Below are 23549 nucleotides of genomic sequence, written 5' to 3'. Positions count from 1 at the left end.
CTTACAGCTGCTTCCCTAAACCTTTCACTTGGAGACTCTCTCATCCACTGCAGGAGAGACCCAGAGCCCCACACTGGGCTAAGGTGAGGATTGCACAACTTAAACATTTGCTTAAGGTTAGGGGAAAATTTTTATCATGGTTTAAAAAAACCCAAACATCTGTTGGATTACGGTGGGACATGACCTCTGGCGCATAAAAGTCAGCTGCAGAACTCATCCATTCACCAGCCCAGCCTCCTCCTCCCTAAGTGGGGTACCCACTACAAGATAATCAGGCCAATTTGGGCCGACCAAATTCAGCAAAGGCCCGATTACCTGATGGTTTGAAAGATTATCTGGCCAGATTTTCCTGTGGTGTGGGAGGTGTTAAGAGTGATTTCACCCTCCCTGATATGATATATATATATATATATATATCGGGGCAGCCCCAATTTGAAATTGTAAATATTAAACATGTTCAGTATTCAGTATTTATGATCAGAAATCCTGTTGTGTGGGTGGGGGGGCCCAAGGACAGCCAGGCACGCACTCTGTAGATTGTAACCTGGAACAGAAGCACAACAACGAAGAGACATGGCGATGTAAATCATTTATTGCAAATTTGTCCAATATGAACTCAATTTCCACGAGATACTCAACAGGTCAAGAATCTCTCTCCCCAACTCTGCGCCCGCTGGCCATTGCAATTCTTCCTAATGAGGACTACCATGTTTTGAGATTGGATCAGAAATAAAAAAATTCACCCCAGCTAAATAAACTCTGATCTTGTTTAATAATGCAACAAAATCAATTACCACTTTATAGTTTTGGACCTGTTCCCACAAAATCTTTCTCCCTTTCGAGCTGAATACATAAAGGAACACCTTTATTTATTGACTGAGCCAGGGAGCTGTGTGTTCTCATCAGTACGCTCTCTTTGTCTCTTATCCTGTCATGGCCCAGTGCTTTGAGGGCAGATTGAATTGGCTCCAGTTAGTGATGGATCATTGTTTTCTCGGCCAGCTTAAGCTAGTCTATTTATGGCTTCATAAATCCCTCCCTCACAAAATCAGAAAGAGCGGATTTGTGCCTCTTCCTGATCCCTTCCATGCTGCCACAGTGACCACCACCACCCTGTTTCCCAGCAGCATCTGGAACCATGGAAACTCTACGCTACTGTTGGTGTTCTGCTCGGCATCGACATCCTGTCCCTCATGATCTGGCAAATTGTGGATCCCTTGCATATCACAGTGGAGGTATGAACATCCATTCATTTGGTTATTTATTTACAGCTGGCCAGCAAACAAACAAACCCACTGATATCCTTAAAATCTAATGCATTCATTAGGGGAGATTTACAGTATATCTACTACTTAACAAATATTTGGTGTTTCCCAATTATAATAATTAGGTTGACTAGGCAGAAGCAAGTAATAAAGTACCGTAAATTATGAAAATCATGGAAGCTTATGACTCTCAATATTAAAATAATAATAATTAAATCAAAGTGATATTTCTATTTCTAATTTATGTGCATGATGCACGAAAAAAAAAGTCAAAATCAATGTTCTTCTCACTCATGATAATGGATCACTGTGCGCCTTAACATAACACTTCCATAATGATAATACTTTTTGGGCGTCTGGTGGCTCAGTGGATAGAGCAGGCGCACCATGTATGAAGGCAATGTCCTTTCCGCAGTGGCTAGGGGTTTGACTCCAGCTCATGGCCCTTTGCTGCCTATCGCCCCCTCTCTTTCTCCCCCTTTCGTGCTGTGACTATGTCCTATCCAATAAAAGCAAAAATGCTCAAAAATATATTTAACAAAAAAAAAATTGACTTTATTATTTTCTAATTAGTAGACAGTGTGCCACCATTTTTGCCACCAAGTCTGGTACCCACTGCACAAAACCCCCACTAACAACTGTGTACATTTTGCTTTTATATGTAATTGCAAATGTTCTACACAACATTCACTACAGGGTCAAATGACTCTTCAGAAGTCATTGGTATTTATTGGCTCTGGCTCTGATCTGCTGTGATGAAACTTCAACACCTGGGTAAATGGATTCATTTTAGCCCCTTTGCCAGCAAGACGCGGTGGCTCACTAAGTCTAAATACCGTCAGTCTCTGTCCATTAGCATTCAGAGATCATTCCAAATTTGAAAGAGAGACTGAATAAGTTAGAGATGTAAAAAAGAAGTGATCACTGTAATATTTTCACTGGCCTCCGTGCTGTTTTCTACTGTTTACTAACCTCTAAGAAGTGCCTGTACATGACATCGAACATTACACACAAGGAAAAAACATAAGGAGCACACTGCTACACAGCTGTGTAAACAGCTCTGCTCTTAGTGGTTTTTCCTATGGAAAAGGAGAGTATAAGTTGCATATTTTCTGTCAATTAAATGGTGATACAGAAAGAAAACTCCATTATCATTATGGCAGAGCTTTCATTTTAATTTTAATTTTTAATAGGTCAGTCAGTCAGTCAATAAAAATAAGGAATTTTTAAAATATGAGAATCTGGGATCCAGGAAATATTTTGTATTTTATACATACTAAATGACTAAATCTGATATCAGTTTGCTGATAATGAATTTTCTGTCAATTGACAAACTGATTTATCAAATAATTTCAACACAATTCATTTTGGCAGTAATTATGCATTTTCAAGCATGCAACTGAAAATGAAAACTAGATTTAAACATCTTTATTCTCAGAATGTTTTACATGTGCACTCAAGTAGAGAATACAATTTCACTTTGATTGAATGATTTTATTTCAACATCAGCAGACACTTCATAAAAACAGACTGGCATGAGAAAATGTATTTTGCCTCATTTGAAACTGATTGTATCTTATATGTTTTTTGTTGAAGTTACTGTATGTTGTTATTCTTCTTCTGTGTGTTCCTGCTGTATGCATGTGAGCAGAAATTCACCAGAGAAGCTCCCAAAGGAGACCTGGATGTTTTGATCCAGCCTTTACTGGAACACTGCAGCTCAGAAAAAATGAACACCTGGCTGGGTGAGTAGAATACCAACCAACTCCTACATCATTGTTTCTGTCAGTTCTCTGTTTCGCTGCATCTATATAAAACCATACCAGTGCTCTTTCATGTTTTTGCCACATGAATATATTTAAGAAATAGTCACATCAGCTGCCGCATTCATAAAGATTCCTAGCACAAAGATTTGCTCCTATTGATGAAATTCTAAGAAAATTCTTAGAATAATGATATTTTCTAAGAATGTACCTTAAAAGTTAAGAACAGGTCCTGGTAAAGATAAAGGTTATTCACAAAGCTTAGCTCCTGGGGTGAAAAACTTTTTAAGAGGTTTAGGAGTTTCTTAGGCAGAGGAGAAAATGGCAGAATGACAAGGAAGAGGGAGAAATATTCTCAAAACACTGCGTGACAGTGAGAAAATGAAACACTACAGATTTGATGGTGCGGGGAAAATGTCTGTGGTTGATCTCATAAGAGGTGCTCACATCTCCCACCCAACGTAATAATGGTAGAACGCCAGAAATAAAGTGATGACAACACTAAGATATTTGCAACTTCAGAAGTTTTCCAGGGCAGCAGTGTGATCACACAAACAGCACGTTCACTGTCTCATATTGTGACGCAGTTCATTTTATTTCCTCTAGGTGTCCACACCTTGCAGGCTCACAAAAAGGGTTTGTCTGTGACAACCAATCACACCTGTGACTGTGGGTTGCACCTAGCGAAAGTGTCAACTCCACTCTTTACTAAGATAAACGTTTGTCCCTTTTTTGCTCAGTGTTTCACCTTTTCTAAATCTTATGCTAGGACTCCTAGCTAGGAATCTTAAGGCTGAATTAAGAGCTTGCTGAGAGACTGTTTACAGGGCAGTGGGTTTTGCATGAAATGTTAACCTTTTGCTGCATTCACAGAACAATGACATTTTGGGGGTCTGAATAGGCAGCCTTTTAAAGTTCCATCTTATCTTTTGTAAAACACAAACCACTGACCTGTACACGAGGGTGGTTTTCACAATGTTGTCATATGAACACATATATATAGATTTTTTAATACAAATGAAAGGGAGTCCTGTGACTCAGACTGAGGAATGGCTGCCGGAAGTTTTGGCTGTTCACATTGCTCTGGGTTTTTGCAAAATAACTTACTTTACAGAGGCCACAGACTGGGTCTGATTGTGTTTCTACAACATACCCTAGTCCAGCAGGAGGAGCGACAAAAGGAGAAAGCATCCGCTAAATCCATCCCAACAAATAGAGCTAGCCTTGATGTTAATGATGCAAAGCTAACTCCCAAAACAGCAAGTTTGGACAGTAGTACATCTGAAAGTATGGCTGCAGACATAACAAAGATCTACAATCTGCCCCATAAAATGTTGGATGAGCAGGACAAGACACTTGATGAAACAAAGAGTGACAACAGCTTCTACTGAGGAGAAAATCAGTGAGCTAACTGGGCGCCCGGACAGTGCTAAGAGTCAGCTGGACTTTCTTTCTGGAAAAATACAAAGGAAAGACTTTGTTTTTAAATGTGGCCTGAGAATGCTCTTAGAATGTTTGTGAATACGGCTGCAGTAGTCTGTCCAACAAAACTGAATCACAGAAGCTGAGGAGTTATTCAAAAACTGCAACTAAATGGACTGCTGTTCTAACAGTTCTGCCTCTCTGCCCATTTTACAAACCAACTACCTTTCTTTCCAGAGCTAAAAATCCAGGGGTTGAGAAGATTACCAAATAATGAAAAGAGCTAATGTGAAAGAAGTGTGATATACTAGATCTCAAAATGTCTCAAGTAATGCTAAGTCTTTTCATAGCATAATAACAGGAACTGGCATAAATGTCTCCGTGGAAGTTAGAGAATCAGTGTAACATCGAATATGATTTGAAAAATCACTGGTCACTGTTCTCTGAAAAAGAACAACTTTGCAGCAAGTACTGTGAGAACTTTAGAGCCTGTGAGCGCTGTGTGAAACGAGCGGCAGGACAAGCAGTTCCATCATTCCTCACCTCTGCCATCTTGTGTGTCCCTGCAGGTGTGGTGTACGGTTATAAAGGTTTAATGCTGCTGCTCGGCATCTTCCTGGCCTATGAGACCAAGTCCATCTCCACCGAGAAGATTAATGACCACCGAGCTGTGGGCATGGCCATCTATAATGTTGCTGTGAGTTCCCTTCATTGTACACGTGTGTGTTTGCCAAAGTCTGTAGGAACAGTGTGCAGAATTTAGGGGGAAACTATTTGTAGCAGCAGTGGTATATAATATTCAGAATTATGTTTTTTTAGTGTATCATTATCTGAAACTGAGAAATTATGTGTTTCCATTAGCTAGAATGAGCCCTATAGAAAGCAGGAAGTGCCAAAATCTTTTTGTTTCATTCAGATGGGATTGTTTTGCAGGATGCTGTGGTGCACGCTTCAGCTAACAACATGTCCATCTCAGCAGTGCTTTGAGTGCACATACATAGCCCTAGTAAGAAGGCAAAATAAACATCCTGAATTCTTCTGGTTTGATGAAAATGATAAGTTGGACTGAGGCACACAACACTCTGTGTGATGAACACAGTGTGGTGCTGTAATCTTCGAGTCTGCCAGATGCCAATAAATCCCACAAACTGGTCCTTTAAGCCAAGTCCTCGCAAATGCATAACATTGGGACAACACCACACTGTTTTTGCTTTTTCGCAGTTGACATTTTGGAAAACACTGGTCTTGCTTTGAAGATGATGTTTTGGAAAACCTTAAACAAATATGGCTACAGGTATTTTGTTTTACTTCCTAAAATCAATCCTAAAACCAACAGGTAACCACCCAACTAGCATTTTGGTGCTAAAAATGTTCTGAGAATGGCACAATGCAATGTTTTAGTAACATTTTTAGCAGCAAGTTTTCTTTTAGTTCCCAGAACATTCCTCTGAAAGTTAGGTATTCTCTATAAACATCAAAATGTGTTAAAACATGTGGGGTTTTTTTTATTGTTAACATATCACATTGAATTACAAAAAAAAAAAAAAATCTGGAATCTCCATCCTCAATAACATGTTCTGAATGTTGCTTTGAAAATGTTCTTCCTTTGTTCTTACGTAATATTGTGGGAATGTTTTATAAAATGATCTGTCACCTCTTAACATCACCAAAATATCTTCAGAAAGTTGCAGTTATAACATTACATCTCAGTCAGTATTAAACCTTAAAGGAACATTATTTGAAATAATAAACATCCTTAAAATGTCCTTTGAACAATAGATTACAATGTTTTTATTAAAATGTTATTTCAACTTGTAGGTAACATTGGCCAATGTTGTGGGAACATATCCTGTCAGTTGGGCAGGATAACCTCTTTATTTAGTTTTAGAAGTCTAGCAACAACATTTCTTATACGCTCGAGGCTATTTAGAATTTTTGAATTATTAAAGAAGTGCTGCAGTGATTTTGTATTATGTTGTCATAAAGTTGGTGGACTCATAAGAGATTTTAAAAAGAGTGATCAAAATTAATAGTCCTTTTAACAAAGAGTGCCACACTGTTGCAAAATCAGAAGAAGCTGACCTGTAACACAACAGCTTCTGCCTCTTGTCTAACATATAACATATGCATTGGCAGCGCTTTGTAAACAATAACAATGGCACAAGGTCAATAACAATCATTTGCTGTCTCTGTTATTTGACAGCTGATCTCGCCCTCTGCTCAGAGGGTAAGGAGCTCCTGAATCTCACTGTTTTCCCAATTTGCGGACATTTACAGCTGCCGTTGCTGTTTGTTGAGTTAGCTGTCACTTGAGTTTGAGAACTGTTTTCTACATGTGATCTGTGTCTGGATACATTATTTGGATAATGACACGTGATCCACAGGCCTTTGCATTTACACCTGGTATCAAATAGCTTTGTTCTCTTTATTCTGCCTTGGGATAACCAAGATGACATTATAGGAATTCTTGATTGGACCCTTAACTCTAAAACGAAAAAGAAAGTAAAGGTTAAAAGGAAATGATCTGAAAATTGGCTTAGGGGCATTATTAAACATGACTAGAAAAAAACAAGGGAAATGTCCATAGAACTATACTTACATTCTCTTGATTATGATTATTGATTACTGATTATTTTTTTTTACTTTTCTTTTTTTTACTCTGCAAAAACTGATGGTTAAAATTGTTATCTTTACTTAAAAGAAATCTAGAAAACTAAAATAAAATCAGGTATTTATTTGATTTTGTAAACTTGTTGCAACTTAAAAATAACAAATGTGATCAAATCAATCTCTCTAAGTTTTAGCAACTTCAGTAAACCAAGTTTACTCTGCTATATATCTATATATATATAATCATATTTGTATTTTCTCAATTATTTTAATAAAGCAGAACTCACAAATCTCCTAATTTCATCACTGGCATAATCCTCTTTGTGATGGTCAAGTTAAGGCAGATTAGCTTGGTTTACTGAAGCTGCTAACACTTAAAAAGAAAAAGGTCATTCACTACAAGTTGTAAGTTGCAGCATCTTTACTTAATTTGGTAATTACAGTTACATTTCAAGTAAATGTAATACTTAGATGTCAAGTAGACGTAAGTTAAGATTTATATATACATTTTCTTTGCTTTTCAAGGTAAGTTTTGGGCCAATTTTTAAGCTGCTTGTCACCCTCTTTGCATATTTTTTAAAGAAATTGATTTGCTCAAGTTTCAAAGGGTTAAAAGACCAGTGCTATTCACTCATGATCATTGTGGAATCACCAAACTACAGAATGACTTTATTTAAGCAGGGCTACATCCAGTGAGAAAACAATGAATGTAAGCTTGAAATAATTTTGCAGTTGAGTGGTTGACTTTCCTCCAAACACTGATTTGGGAGCTGATAGAGAGCTCAGAGTGAACAAAACACCCACTGACAAATCATGGAGAGCATTTCAGCTCCATACAAAATGTATTTTTATACCTTGACATTCAGTGTTCTCTGAGATGACTGGAAGACGACTAACAGAGCAGCATTCAAAGTACTACCACAGGATAATCAGTGCACCACTGTGAGTAATCTTTGACAGAAACCTGGAAATGAAATGTTCCTGAGCTGCCTGAGGACCTGCCTCTCTCTCTCTCTCTCTCTCGCTCATATCTATATATCTATATTGTAGGGATTTGGCTTTAACACGGGCCATCCCTTTTTGTGATTAGGCCTCATGCAAGGCCTTAGCTGACCATGTGGTTGGTCATACAAAGGAACAAAGAAAAGGCGGGAACTTTAAGTCCCTTCTCTATGTGCTGAAGTACAGTACAGCCAATTTCTGACTGCATGTATGTGATCTAATATGTATGTGAGGTACCTTGGCTAGTAAAAGGGTGTTCAGTTACATGCAAGACCCTCTGTGTGTGAGGCATTAACAAACTAAATCCAAACCAACCCAGTAACCCAATAACAAAGAAATCACAACAACGACTCATTCGATAGCATGAACATCAAAACATGTTACACATGATATAACAAAAGACAAAGTAAACAGTCTTGCTCAGCCTGTACTTATGTCCTAATGCTATGCCCAGATGTTAGTTGCCAATCCAGGTGTGGTAGAAGAGTTATTTGGGTTGCTGGCTGAAGAAAAGAGGCGTCTCTTCTTGGCTTTGTAACATTCTTGGTGACAGTGGTGGACAAATCATGTCTAAAGATGGACCTGTTGGAAAATCTATCACTTAGGTGTCAGAACATGAGGCACTCTGAGATGTTGAGTTCAAATAGCTCTTCTTTGTTTGAGGAACAAAGAAGACAACAGTAGCCATTTTGAAGAAGGAACTCAGGACATGTGACACATGTCCAGTGTCAAGTGTCCAAATGAATGAATCATATGTGGAGTTCCCAGGTTCCTACAATATCGAGATAGATAGATAGAATTGTCAACATGTGATAAATTCGATTCTCATTTTACATAAACTATAAATAAGCTGTAATAAACTATCCAATTGAATGAAAAGCTTGTTTTTTTCCATTAGTATTTGTGTCATGTAGCCTACATGTATAGCGATGATGATTTCTGTGTACCATGTTTGTTGGTGTTATCCAGTGTCAGGTCTCTGTTTGATCATGTGTTGAGACATGAGATTATAGGGTAGCTAGTTTAGGCGCATAACTAGTAACAAGCACGCACAAGGGCCCATCATATCTATGTATCTATCTATCAATCTATCTATCTATCTATCTATACATAGATATATATGTATATAATATATGTTCAGCATGTGAAAAGGCAGATTCATGTATGTGTTTGTGGCTAGAGCTGATTGCAGCCAGACTAATGTATTTGTCAGTAGCGTGCCTCTGTGCAAGGCTCTGTGTTAATCTGCAGACTTGGTCTTTCACTTCCAATCCTTCACCAGCGCAGATTCTCTCTCCCAGCATGTTTACTTTTTACTCCGACCTCTTCTCTCTCGTTTCAAGCTCTGCTGAGGAAGCTCTGCCATCCTTGATGGCGAGGCTCACCTCCAGCCCAATTTGTGGGCATAAATGAGGGAAAAATCGGCCGGTGGGCCCTGCAGCACGGGATGTGTGTGTGTACTGAGTGATGACACCACCACCAGAGACCTGAACTGACAAGGCTGTGATGTTTCCTCATCATCAGAAATAAAGTCACATGAAAGAAATTGATAGAAAATTAATCTGCAGGTATTTTTACAATCAGTTAATCATTTCAGTAACTTTTCAGGCAAATTATATTAAATTCCATATATATTTCCAGCTTCCCATTGGTGGAGATTTGCTGCTTTTCTTATACAGCAATGGAATACTAAATATCTCTGTGCGTTGGACTATTATTTAGATAAAACAAGAAAACTGAATATGCAACCTCAGGCTGTGGGAAACATTTGACAGACAAAACAATAATGTGAGTTGCCAAACTGTTTCTCAGGTCTGTTTCTTGCAAAGCCTGGAGGAAGTTTACCCAGCCTTTAAATGCAATGGAAACCACATGCAGAGGGTTTCAAAATGACCCACATTTCCCCTCGCAATTTCTGCTGAAAAGCAGAAAACACCTTTATAGGTCAAGCTGAAATCCCCACACAAGTAAATGGCTTAACTCTATCCTGGCTGGTTCCTTAGGTCGTAAGTCTTATTTATGCTCTTGTGACACAACATACATACAAGTTTTGTTTTTTTGTTTTTTTTTTATTTAATAAAATATAATGCACATGTAGCATCACCAAAATGGGTTATCAAAAAGGGTTGCAGGGGGCTGAAGCCTATGTGGTGTGGACAGGTGTGCTGTCATGAAAATTTGAGCACTTTCTAAATGTCATGTGGACCAATCAGATTGCTTAGTTGGAACTACTTGTTGTATTATACAGCATTTTTTCCACAAACGTTGCCCAGTTCATAAAATTGCAAATATATTAGTAATGCAATACTTTGATTAGTGGGCCAGAAACTCAATCACTTTTGTTTCCACTAGTTTGTGGACAGACAGTGACTTAACACACATTTATTGAAATGAAAATGTTTTACATTATTACTTGTACTTGTACCAAGATGTGTTGTGAGCAACAAATTTTACAGTGTATAAAAACAACTTGTCAGCCCTCTCAGGTATACGATTATGTATTGGAGACATGGTCTATCTTTGGCATTTCTCTACTAATATAACTTATATTTATTGGCCACCATGTTTTTAATATCTGTGATAAGCTAAAGACAGCAAATAATGTGGCTGTTTGACTTTTCAGTGGGCTTCAATATGCAGTAACACTGCTCTTAAAATTCCTTTGCATTCTGTCTGTCTGACATTGTCGGCAGCAAAGGTATGACTGTGACCAGGTTTCTGAAGGATTTTCAGCTGCTCACTGTGAATATGTCTGACATTCTTCCCTCAAGTGATCTTCAAAGACATACTGCTCTGTGTGTCTATAATTGGCTGGGCCTGTTCGCTCTGTCACACCGCCAGATAAAGTAGTCGATTGTTCAGCTTTTTAATGTGAATCCAAGAACAAGAAGTTCTTTCACTGCAACCAAATTTCACTAGACAAATCGCAAAGTATTCTTCTCTGCATGACAATTTAAGAGACAAGTGAGGCATCTGCTGCTGGTTTGAAATGCCATTCTTTTTCGAGCCAGTCAAACACACACACACACACACACACACACACACATACACACACACTCATGCTCAAAGTGGCTTTTTAATCAGAAACATCTCCAGCTGATTCTGTGATTTTCATTTCCGTCGTCGTACTTTAATTCATCTCTGAGGATTATCCATTATGCACCGAACCCAATTTAAGCCTAAACTGAGTGGGTGAAATGCAAATTGGTCCAGGGAGAGAAGTGTTTATTGCTGTCTTTCCTCTCCTCTCTTTCCTTCTGCTTTGCTCTGCTATTCATGAGCGAGTGGCCTGTCAGCCCCTCTCTCTTGAAAACAAATTAGTTTGATCCTGGTGCTGTGATCTGCAAACATTGGTTGGCTCTAGGATCTATTTATGGGATCTTCAATGTGTTTTGGATATAAAAAATAGTTGTCTGGTATTGTCGGAGCAGAAAATGGTCCATAATTCATAGGGACTTAATCTGTGGGAGAAAGTAGAGAAGTAGTTCTAATGAAAACTCTTCACAATGTGCTGTTTTGATAATCCGGAGAAACAGAGACACCGTGTCTGTGTTTGAGAGACATTGCTGAGGAAAGTTTGAGTTTTGTGAACACCACAAACTCAATATCATCCTCCTCTATTGTATTGACATGGACGCCTCCACTATCAATATATGCAACACCCACAATATTATCAAAGAGTGAAATTAATAATTTTACACTTATCATTATTGTAATATGACATGCATTATCATTCCATTATTGCTGTGCATCTCTCCCCCTCTCATTCTCTTTCCTTTTTGTAATTCAATTGTTATTTACGACATCTATTGCACGTCTGTCCGTCCTGGAAGAGGGATCCCTTATTATCCTCTGCCACTCTTCCTAAGGTTTCTTCCTTTTTTCCCCCCATTACAGGAGTTCTTTTTAGGGAGTTTTTCCTTCGGTGATATGAGGGTCTAAGGGCAGAGGATTGTCATATGCTGTAAAGCCCTCTGAGGCAAACCATGTTTTGTGATAATGGGCTTTATAAATAAAATTGAATTGACTTGACGTGACATCAGAAAACTCAGAGGCATAAATCTCCCATCCTTCACCTGCAACACCAAAATATCTGCATGTTGTTTTTAGACTTTTTTGTTTATGTGTAAATGAATCATCCGTGTGCCTTAAATTGCCCTTTGTAGGACAGAGAGCCGATCACACTGAGACGCGTCACTAGAGAAACGCAACTAGCAAACCCTTGTTTCCCTATGGTACAATGCGCTTTTTGGGCGTTCCTCTTTTGCTGCTGCGCGTCACATTTTTCTGCCGGTTTTTGGATGTGAAGTTAAAATATTTACAACTTTTCAGCTCAAGGTGCAGAGTCGCGCAACTTGTCGGTCACTTTTTGCCACGCACACGAAGCTCTGCTCCACAGGTGCTTTCAGCTGTATTTCAGATGCACTTCAAAGGTGTTTTTTTAACGGTTGGTTACAGTTTGTCACCATAGCAGCCATATCTTTGTGTCTTAATAAAATGTAAAAAGGTACAGTCATCATGAATGTTGACATTAACTGTTTTTGTATCCGGCTGTAAGCATATTTATTTATGCTATAAAGCTGGCATTTTAATATTGACGTTTATGGGGATTTACTCTGTTCTAGAGCCAGCCTCAAGTGGTTGTCAATGGAACTGTAGTTTTGGCTCTTTTCATGATGACTTCATTTTTCATCCTCACAGGGTCATGCTTGGCTTAGTTCTCAAATAAGTGAGTGTGACAGACTTCATGGCCCCAATGACGTGTGTTGTAACCATAATGACAAACAACAATCAACAATCAACATTATCTTTCAAATTCTTCAAAGGACCACGACAAAAATGATGGATGCATGGATGGATGCATGGTGCATGGTAGGATGCATGGAAAGAAGATGGATGAACGGACGGACGAACAGGCTAACAGTTTGGTTGATGGATGGATGGGTGGATGGATGGATGAATGGATGGATGGACAGACGGACGGGCGGACAGTTTGATGGATGGATAGATGGACAGATGATGATGGATGGATGGATGGATGGACGAATGGATGGATGGTTGGAAGGATGCATGGACGGATGATGGATGCATGGATGGATGGATGGATTGAAGGACAAATGGATGGATGGATGGATGGACTGAATGACAAATGGATGGATGGATGAATGGACTGAATGACAAATGGATGGATGGATGATGGATGGATGGATGGATGGATGGAAGGATGGATGGAACGACAAATGGATGCATGGATGGATGGATGGATGGATGGATGGATGCAGACTGTGTGGAAACAGTCCTTTTCCAGATGAATGACAGTGGTTAGTTCTCCCCCCATGAACCCCCAAAGTGCACAAAAATGCTGTTTGTTCCAGTAAAGGGCTGAAATGAATTGGATGAGTAGTGTGTAAGCGGAGGGCAGGATTGTATTTGTGCATTGCTGTGTGTGAGTAATGACACAGCAGAGAAAACATGGCTGCTGCTGGTCTCAGCCTACTGCATCCATTTGCCAGTCTGGATGGGATTTTTCAGCTTTGGCTCAGAGGTGACTGACTGTTGATCAATATGTATTGATTTCCAGCCTCACCTCCACCTCTCTTGTGTTTCATTTGATGTCGTGCTCAGTCTCTGTCCGTTTCTCTTCTCCTCCTGCCACCTCTCTCTCACTCCTTCTGATTCTTTCCTTTTTACATTCTTTCACTCTTACACTTTCTTATTCAGATTAAAGTTTGTAGGCATGACAGAAATAAAACCTGAGTTTCCAGGTTGACCATTTATATCACAATCATATGATGAGCAGTCTTAGGGCCCTGGATGTTGTGGGGCTGTCATGGTTGACACAACTCTGCAGCATTGCGTGGACATCGGGGGCAGTGCCTCTGGACTGGCAGACTGGGCTGGTGGTCCCTCTTTTTAAGAAGAGGGACCGGAGGGTATGTTCCAATTATAGGGGGATCACACTCCTCAGCCTCCCTGGTAAGGTCTGTTCAGGGGTACTGGAGAGGAGGGTCTGCTGGACAGTCAAACCTTGGATTCAGGAGGAACAGTGCGGTTTTCGTCCTGGTCATGGAACTGTGGACCAGCTCTGGACCCTTGGCAGGATCCTTAAGGAGTTTGCCCAACCAGTCCACGTGTGCTTTGTGGATTTGGAGAAGGCATTCGACTATGTCCCTCGGGGAGTCTTGTGGGGGATACTCCGGGAATATGGGGTATCGGACCCCCTGATACGGGCCGTCCGTTCCCTGTATGACCGGTGCCAGAGCTTGGTGCGCATTGCCAGCAGTAAGTCAGACTCGTTCCCGGTGAGGGTTGGACTCCGCCAGGGCTGCCCTTTGTCACCGATTCTGTTCATAACTTTTATGGACAGAATGCCAGTAGGAGACCCCGTGGAAGACCCAGGACATGCTGGAGAGACTATGTCTCTCAGCTGGCCTGGGAATGCCTTGGGACCACCCGGTAAGAGCTGGACGAAGTGGCCGGGAAAAAGGAAGTCTGGGCTTCCCTGCTTAGGCTGCTGCCCCCACAACCCGACCCCGGATGAGCAGAAGAAGAAAATAGATGGATGGATAGATGATTAGTAACAATGAAACGAGACATGAGTCAAATTCAGCAAATTATAATATTATTCTTAAAGGTCCAGTGTGTAGGATTTAGGGGGTTATACTGACAGAAATGGAATATAATATAACAAGTCTGTATTCTTTAGTTTATAATCAGCTGAAAATAAGATTGGTTGTGATTTTGTTACCTTAGGAAGAGCTGTTTATATCTGCATAGGGAGCAGGTCCTCGTCTACGGAGATTGCCATGTTGCACTAAAATGTTTCTACAGTAGCTATCACACTGGTGAATGATTCTTGATTTCACATCAGCCACTACAGTTAGCATCTTTTCCACGACAAGCACAGCTTCCGATCGATTCAGATTTGTTTGTTGTGTGTAAAGAGACTTTTACATATAATACGGCTCCTTTGATTATCAGAGAAAATAGAAGCGCACACATTATGCTAGCAGTCCACGTCTAACATGCCAAACAGCATCAGTGAAACATTGATTTGTAACATGAATTTCTTTTATTCAGTTTTTTAAACCCTGAAGCAACATCACAATTATATGCTGCTTTCAGACCCCTTTCACAAGCATTTGATAACTTTGATCTGATTTAGTGTGATTTCTTTCAAAAAACACAAGAAAAAGGTAATAGGCAACTTGGTAAAAAATATTTCACAAATTGCAAGAAAATATATATATATATATATATATATATATATATATATATATATATATATATATATATATATATATATATATATATATATATATGAAAATGTCTAAGGAAAAAAGAAAAAACCTAGGGAAAAGCTATATTTATAATTATCAGAATATCAGAATCAGAATAGAATTTTTAAGCACTTTTTACAGGTCATTTACATGATGTTGTTGTTGGGTTTTTTTTTTTTTTTTGGTTTTTTTTTTTAACTTTCTTTTCCTTTTTTAATGTATTTTATTATATTCTTACAAAGTTTTTTTTGTAAATTCAGCCTTCTTCTCCTGCTGTCCAAAGCCATCAAACCAATTTGCTTAGGTTTCCAAGGGTTAAATCACCTGGTCTGTTTAATCTGGAGAGGAAGAGATCTCTGTTGATAATCCAGCTCTTGGTAAAGACCTCCTGAAAAAAATGATCACTGGTGGCACTCTAACCAGAAGTATCAACTAGCTGCAATCTGCAGCCCTTACCATGAGATGTCACTAAATCCCCTTTATTGATAATCTTAATGCAGATATAATTTCTCTCATATTTGGAGTCTTGCTGATAATATTCAGGTTTTTTTCTGTCAGTACCTGTTATATTTGGGGAGCAACACTATAGTAAAATATTTTTGATTTTCTCATCTTTGATAAAAAGTTTTTACTTAAATACGTATATAAACCTGAAATGAAAATGTTGTATGTCAGTGATGCTAGTATAATATGAATGCATACACAAGGAGAAACACTAGAGGGCGACATTATTCAGTTTAGCCTTTATAAGAATGTGGAGGTCATTTGTTTATTTGGTTTTCATATTGGATTCTGTTTAAAGCTTCAACTTTTAGTAAAGATTCAACAAAGATTATCCTCCAAAGAGTTTAAACCTTTGAAATCTGGAACAACATTAGTTTTCCACTGTTCACAGAGTAGCTGAGCCTTTCGGACTGGAAGTTTGAATATTCCTGTGGCTAAACACACCATGAAAGCATGGTATGATGGGATTTATTTAAACTGACTAACTTTACAATGCTTAATATACAGTAATGTTTTTCTTTTTTTGTTTTTTTTTTCTTGTTGTTTGATTGCATTGCTGATGTTGTTTTATGATTGTCCTGAATGCAGCATTTTAAAGGTGGTGTCTTTGTAAGATTGTCACAGTCTATGAAAGGGGCTTTTTTTGTATTCTTAGTAATAATCTGTCATATTTATTGCGTGCTATTCTAGAGGCCAGAAAAAGATGTTGTATGCTTTCATCAGTGCACACCTCTGGTGAATGCAGCTTTAATCACTTTTTGTCTTAATGTGTCATTACACCCTAAGCGCAATCTGACATGTGTTGGTGTATTTTTAATGTTTCTTGTCCCGTGAATTTAAGGCCTTTTGTGTTTTTCAAACCACCCTGAGTGCCCGGACTTTGATCTTATATACCACTTTCCTTTCCTCTTAGTTTTTGGAAATAAATCTCTCTTTTTTTGCTGTTCACAGGCTGTTTGATCCTTAATCAACTTAGTTTGATTCTTTTGAAAACATAGTAAAAACAAAATAAAAAAAAGTGACCACCTTGACAAAAGAAGTCCCGAAAAATTGCAAGAAATTAGTAACAATAGCCTAAAAATTTGTTTTAAAGAAATTACATAATTAGTAGATTATTTTTAAAAATAGGGAAAATGTCCTCAAAAGTACATTTCTAATTCTAATATTTTTATATTTCAAAAGCTCTTGTTTGTTTCTGTTTCTTCTTTTATTTTACTTTTTTGCTTTTGTTCAGGTAATTTTCTTTAAACATTTTTACTTATTTCTTGCCAATTTTTGGGCCATGTTTTGCTTGTTACCCATTCCCATGTTTTTGATAAAAATAAGACCTAATTGCTCAAATGTTTAAAGGATAATTATGTATTTTTTGGTTATATGTTTAAATGACATGGCTATTTTTGTTGTTTTGTCTGTCTTCTTTATCATGTATGACAATGTTTTATCCGTAAAAGTATTTTTCATTTATTTCAAGGATAAGGTCCTCTTGTTGTGGCTAACATTGACCTGATCTTATCTTTTTCTGTAATGAGAGACTTACTAACTAAATATGTTGTTTCACTCCTCTGTTGTCCTCAGGTGCTGTGCATGATAACAGCTCCAGTCACCATGATCCTGTCCTCTCAGCAGGACGCCTCCTTCGCGTTCGCCTCCTTGGCCATTGTCTTCTCAGTCTACATCACCCTGGTGGTTCTGTTCATCCCCAAGGTAATAGTTGAGCGCTGCCTCCTCTCATCAGCCCCTCCCTGCAGATCACAGCAGCAGTTTATGTGTCAGCAGAAATGGATTGCTTTTCATCAGGGATCTAAGTCATCTGAGCTGCTGTAATATATCACATAATGACCTGTGGATTAGACCTGTGCTGCTGTGTCAGCATCACTACATACTCCAGTCTTCACCAGTCCACTCAGCTGTCACCAGTGTATTCATTTACTCTCACAGAAAACACTTTGATTATTGAAGATTTTACAGAGGAGAGGTCACGGTCATACACTATACAGCCAAAAATATATGGACCGGTTAACATTTGATGGTTAAATTAACTGATTCCCTGTGCATTAGTGTGATGCTGTACCAGCTTCCACTCCTCTGGTTTTGGTCTTTCCACCACATCTATCACACACACACACACACACACACACACACACACACACACACACACACACACACACACAAATTGAAAACAATCTTCTAATCTCACTCTAACAGCAAAACACATATACAGTATGTGCATTTAAGGAACACAAACCATGAAATACAGCTGCAGCAGCAAAGTACAACCTCAGTTCCAAAAAAGTTGGTGTAGTGTAAAATGTGAATAAAAACTAGAAGAATGAAATGATTTGCAAATCCATTTTGACTTATATTCTGTTAATTATAGTACAAAGAAGAGATATTTAGTGTTCAAACTACACGTGGAATTCCCCCATTCTTCCTGTAACTATACTGCATACTGTTCTTTGTATTTTGTTGACCAATGTGTAGTTCTGTAAGTGAACAAAATTATTTTTGTTATCATGTTTTCCAATGTAACTCAACAACAGCTTTTCATGGTTCTCTCCAAATTGATCTAATGTTGTCCAACTGATTCAAACAAAGCTGATCTGGAGAATTAGGTGTCAACTTGCTAAGAATGAATGGTTTTAAAATTTGTTGAAAGGAAATGAATTAATTTGTGGCTCACTTTTTAAATACCATACTTTGAGTCAGAGTTCAGGGAAAGGTATCAAGTATTTTCAAGTCCAAGTGAAATCAAAAGTCAGTGGTGTTGAAGTCCAAGTCGAGTTGCAAGTTTTTTTGTTTTTAGTCAAGTCTGGGGTCTTAACATTTGTGACTTGAGTCTCTTAGTCATGTGACGTAAAGCCAGACCTCTAGTATTTACAGTAGATGTTATTAGATGATGTAGATGTTATTATTATGTGAAAAATCACAGCATACAGTGGAATCAATTTTAACTTCAACATAAGAAGCTCAGCATTAACGGGCTGACCAAGGAGTCAAAAAATATAAATACATTCAAACGTAGGTAGATGCATACTTATTAAAGTTACAGTTAGACAATAAGAAAATCCGGAAAATTATATAATATGATTAGATAATTACAAAATCAAATTAAGTTCTTTACAGTCAAGCAAGCACAGTTAATACGAGGTTGTGCAATGCTAGACTCAGTGTTGAAAGTAACCCCTTATATCCCTATAGTCATAATTCTAAAATACTAAGCACCAAATAATCATAATAATTACCTATATTTAGGTTTAGACAAATATGTTATACTAAATTAAGCCCCATCAGAAAACTGAGCCCTGATGTGCTCCTTCAGTAAGTATATTCCTGACTAGTTTTCATGTTCAGTAAGGGAAGCATTTGCATGATTTGTAGATGCGGCGTCTGATCACACGGGGTGAGTGGCAGTCGGATGCTCAGGAGACCATGAAGACGGGCTCGTCCACCAATAATAATGACGAGGAGAAGTCCAGACAGCTGGAGAGAGAGAACAAGGAGCTACAGAAGATCATCCAGGAGGTCAGCCCGGCCTTTTCACTTTCCACACCAGTCTCTTTTTTTTCTTTTTCTACATATGTGGAAAATTAAAATCTTATTGGGATTAAAGGGGAAGTTCAGATCTTTAGTGTTAAGGTTATATGGGGTTTTATCTATTGTCAGTGTGTGACCATTTATTTTTTGTACCACCAATTTTTTCCCTTTTTTTTTTTTTTTACCATTTTTTCTCTAGCGACTTTATTACCTTTTTTCTTATCATCTATTTTTTTTACTATCTGTTATTTTCACCATCTATTTTTCACCTTCTCTGTACTTCTCACCATCTATTTTCTTCGCACCTTCTGTTTTTTCAGTTTTTGTTTTCTTTTCACTGTATTCTATTCACCATCAATTTCTGTTTTACCATCTATTTTCTTTTTCCATCTACTTTTACCATCTATTTTTTTCAATATCTTTTTGTCTTTTCTCCATATAATGGTTTTGAGTATCTTTTTTCCCCCCCCTTGTTTCTTCAGAGGCTCTGTAGATATCACTAGATAGATAGATATGACCCCCAAAGCCATATTTAGAGAATCATTCAGAAGCAAGCCCGGTATGTGCTCATCCCCATTCTCTAGTCTTGACAACTTCTTGACAACTCCTGTCAACTATGAAAGCATAAGCCTTCCATAAAACTGTCTTAGAGGATTAGAGGATTTGTCCCTGGTGAAAATTGTTGAGTGGCTGTGGTTTGTCCCCTCAGAAAGAAGAGCGTGTGTCTGAGCTCAGGAACCAGCTGTCTGAGCGGCAGGCTCTGCGCTCCAGGAGAAGAGCGTCCACTCTCACCAATCAGAACCACAGCTCTCCATCCCGCGCCATTCCCCAGAGCGATCCCCGGTCCCTGGCCCCTCCTCCGGGCTACCCCGCCCCCATCTCCGACCTCCACCCCGTTGCTCCATCCTTCGGCAACTCGTCCAGCCTCTACCAGCAGCCAGACAGCAAGATCAGCCGAAATAACTGCCACACCAGCCGGCTGCAGCTGCTCTACAAGTGAGGTGGTGATGAATGCTGGAGGGACAGTAATGACATTCACATACAGATGGAGAAAATGAAGTTTGAAAAAGCAATGTGAAACTGTTGGAGGGGCTGACTCCAAAACTCATTCCACCAATCAGCAGAGGCCCGAGGATAACCAGTTCTCAAGCCGATCAACTTGTTATTTTTGTTTCTCTTAGAGAAAAAGATGTACATACATCTTGTTAATCATACAGTTTTGCATCTAACCTGCCAGCGATTTATTATGTGCCATCTAGAGTAAAGTTGCAGTGAGAATGCACTGTTGGTTAGGCCCTGGCCCCTCTAGCTATAGCTGCTAAGTTGCCCATCCATCCATCCACTGTAGCACTGCACATGATGCAGGTTACAGTGGTGGCAGACATGGGAATTCATGCTCATTTCTGAAACAAACAGCGCTCCCCTTTAGGTTAAAGAGGACAAAAGCAGCTTCTCATCGTTGATGCTGTCAGCTGAAATGACATCAGATTTAATTCATGAAGACGATTTGCTGTGTTGTTGATACCTGGCCTGCAGATATGTCAGACCACATGGTGGACCACAAACAGTTACTGCTGCTTGGCTTTCACGATGTGCAGGATGTCATCCGATTGTTCCTGTTTTAATTATTATTATTCAAGTCACTGTAGGTGTTCATGTAACAGGCGAACTGTTTTTGTAGTATCACAAACAGTGCCACCAGATGGCAATATGAATACATTTGATTGCAGATTGAAAACTGCACGCACACATGCTAGTCACTGAATTCTCCCCAACAATTTCTTGCAAATGTTTCACAATAAAAGCCTTTTCAGAAATTGAAGGGATTCTCTCCACCAATACAGTAGGCATTAGGTTTCCATTTACCCTTTGGATTGCACAAATTCAAATTCCGAATATAAAATATGCCTAAAGGGAACATGTCAGTTTCCAAAAAACTCCCATTTATTGCAAAAAAGTTTGCAATAAACTTTAACTACAGTTAATCAAACCTGCCAGCGACAGTTGTCATTTCAGCAGACAATAGATGGTCTTTGACTAGATGGAGCAACAGTAGCTATCAGCTGGTGGGGCTCATGACAGAGCATTTTCTGTACCTTACAATATAGCCTCCTAATGTGTTTAGATAGTGCTATATACTGTATTAAGAGGCTGGACAGACTTCATGATGATGTCAGTTTTGTAACAAATAACTGGTTGTATCCAAAACATAATATGTTTTTTTGTTTTAGCTCCTCTTGTTCAATGGTTGATGGTGGGTGTTTTTTACATTGTTATGAGTCTCTGTTCAAAGAGACTGCTGAGTCATTGTACATAGTTGTGTGTATCCATGCTAAACCCCTCACTGTGGATTAACCCCATCCTGTTGAATCAGGGCTGAGAGGAAAAGTAAGCTGAGGACATTGCTGTCATCTGTCAGGTATTTACCCTATCAAGTGTTGTTAGCGCCACACTCCCAAGCTGAACATGAGGTTAAAAGCATCAATTCAAACACCTCTGTGTGTTTAATGTTAGGCTGCAGCTGTGTCTGTTTTTCTGTGGACAAGACAGATAAATACCAGAACTTAAATACAAGGGACCTGCTGTCAGCCAACAAGGCTTACATGTCAAACTTAAAGCTAAAGCAGTGAGATTTTCTCTGTCATATTTAAGCTTTTTGAAGTTGTTCTCTGGGAACTGAATTATTTTCATGTCTTAGAAATAAATTTACCTTGGTGCATGTTGCTGCATGTTTGGGAGATCGGTTTCTGGTTAAGGGAACAAAGGAGACATGTCAGTACAGACCACTATTAGCTGATAGCTGTGGCAGCAGCTGTAGAATAACAAATTGCTAAATCTGAATTTTAAAGTCATAACTTAAAACTATATATATATTTTTTATTTACTGTGTATCTTATATTTGTATGCAAGATTTTAAAACATGAATCATTTTCTCAGTCTGATTTTTACAGGTATACAAAAGTTTCTAAACCATAACCATAACCTTTCTGACTTTTATCAACAGACGAATCAGTTTTTCTCTAGCAAGAGATCCTCCTGGCATGGCTGGTCATGAATTTGTTTAAGCACTGGCAACATGAGTCAACAGGACCACAGTGAAAACAAGATGTAATTTTGAGCTCACACATTTCCTCCACAGCGATGAACAGAGTTTCTGGTTAGGCTTGAAAATGAAACCAACAGGCTGGCATCAGATTTCCCCTGCATAAACCGCTGCAGCATTTCACATCTTGTTGTTTTCACTCTTCTGCTTTTTTGGTTTTATTCCCAAATATAGCTCTTTGTGGGGATTTTGTAGACAAACAGGCAGATTTCCTTTCTTCCAGTTTCAATAAAAAGGTATTTATGCCAGAAACTGAAATTACAACACGTGCTTGACTTCTGAATTCCTAATAATAACTTAAGAGAATAACAGGGATAAGAGCATGGGGCTTTTGTTTTCTTTTGCCACTTTTTCCACCTAAATTGGCATTTATATGCTTTTTTTTTTAACACAGGAAAACCCACTAAAAATATATGACAGACTCTGTTCCCACTGCCACTAGACACTTTGGTATACTTTTTGTTTTTTGTAATGGTGTGTAACATTAGCCGTCATGAATGCGCTGGAAAAGGTTGGTAAAACAGTAGAAAGCAGCATGGAGGCCAGTGAAAATGTTCTGGTGGTTACTGCTTTTTTACATTTATTAATTAATCAGCTTCTCTGACAGACTCAGTGTGGGCTCATTTTGAATGATTTTCAAGCACTGCTTGGTTGGAGATGATCAGTGTTTTGTGGTGGTACATCACTGTATTGTGATGGAAAAGTTGGTAAAGCCAAAATTATCATGTCCACCGGGTTGCCTGTTTTCCATCATTGCTGATCGGAGCTGGAGCTGATGAATACCTGTTGCAGAATCCATTGTCCCGGGAATAAATGCTGATGATTGTATTATTGTAACTTTTCCCTTTAGGTACAGAAAGCATAGTGGATGTTAGTGGGGTTTTTTTTGTCCAGTTGGAAAGGGGTTTTAGTTTGTCTCTGAGCTTTAGGTTGCTATGGTGAAACATGGGATCTTTTAGTGTATGACCAAAGTCTTTAAAACAGCAGAGATTGTTGGCTGCACTGTATCAGGCACACCTGCTGTGTTGTATTTTTGACAGTAGCTGCTCAACAACCACGATAACCA

The 23549-nt window shown here is 38.8% G+C and overlaps 1 protein-coding gene across 3 annotated transcripts in view; it reads left to right on the top strand.

Annotated features, from left to right (window-relative positions):
* LOC121957600 (gamma-aminobutyric acid type B receptor subunit 1-like) overlaps nucleotides 1-23011 on the top strand; it is a 102839-nt gene extending 79828 nt beyond the window's left edge. The window contains exons 13-18 of one of the 3 annotated variants that reach the window (XM_042506255.1): nucleotides 1128-1235; nucleotides 2917-3010; nucleotides 5020-5147; nucleotides 17422-17550; nucleotides 19225-19368; nucleotides 20090-23011. In XM_042506255.1, the coding sequence (XP_042362189.1) occupies nucleotides 1128-1235; nucleotides 2917-3010; nucleotides 5020-5147; nucleotides 17422-17550; nucleotides 19225-19368; nucleotides 20090-20380 (894 nt within the window). In that variant the 3' untranslated portion in view covers nucleotides 20381-23011. Of the gene's footprint in view, nucleotides 1-1124; nucleotides 1236-2916; nucleotides 3011-5019; nucleotides 5148-17421; nucleotides 17551-19224; nucleotides 19369-20089 lie in introns of all 3 variants that reach the window. The other 2 variants (XM_042506254.1, XM_042506256.1) reach the window with 2 other exon arrangements.
* Nucleotides 23012-23549: the final 538 nt, after the last annotated feature.

Source organism: Plectropomus leopardus, chromosome 18 (assembly GCF_008729295.1).
Source record: "Plectropomus leopardus isolate mb chromosome 18, YSFRI_Pleo_2.0, whole genome shotgun sequence".
Taxonomy (NCBI): domain Eukaryota; kingdom Metazoa; phylum Chordata; class Actinopteri; order Perciformes; family Serranidae; genus Plectropomus; species Plectropomus leopardus.
Note: the sequence above shows the minus strand (reverse complement) of the source record. Positions and strands in the feature narration are given on the sequence as shown.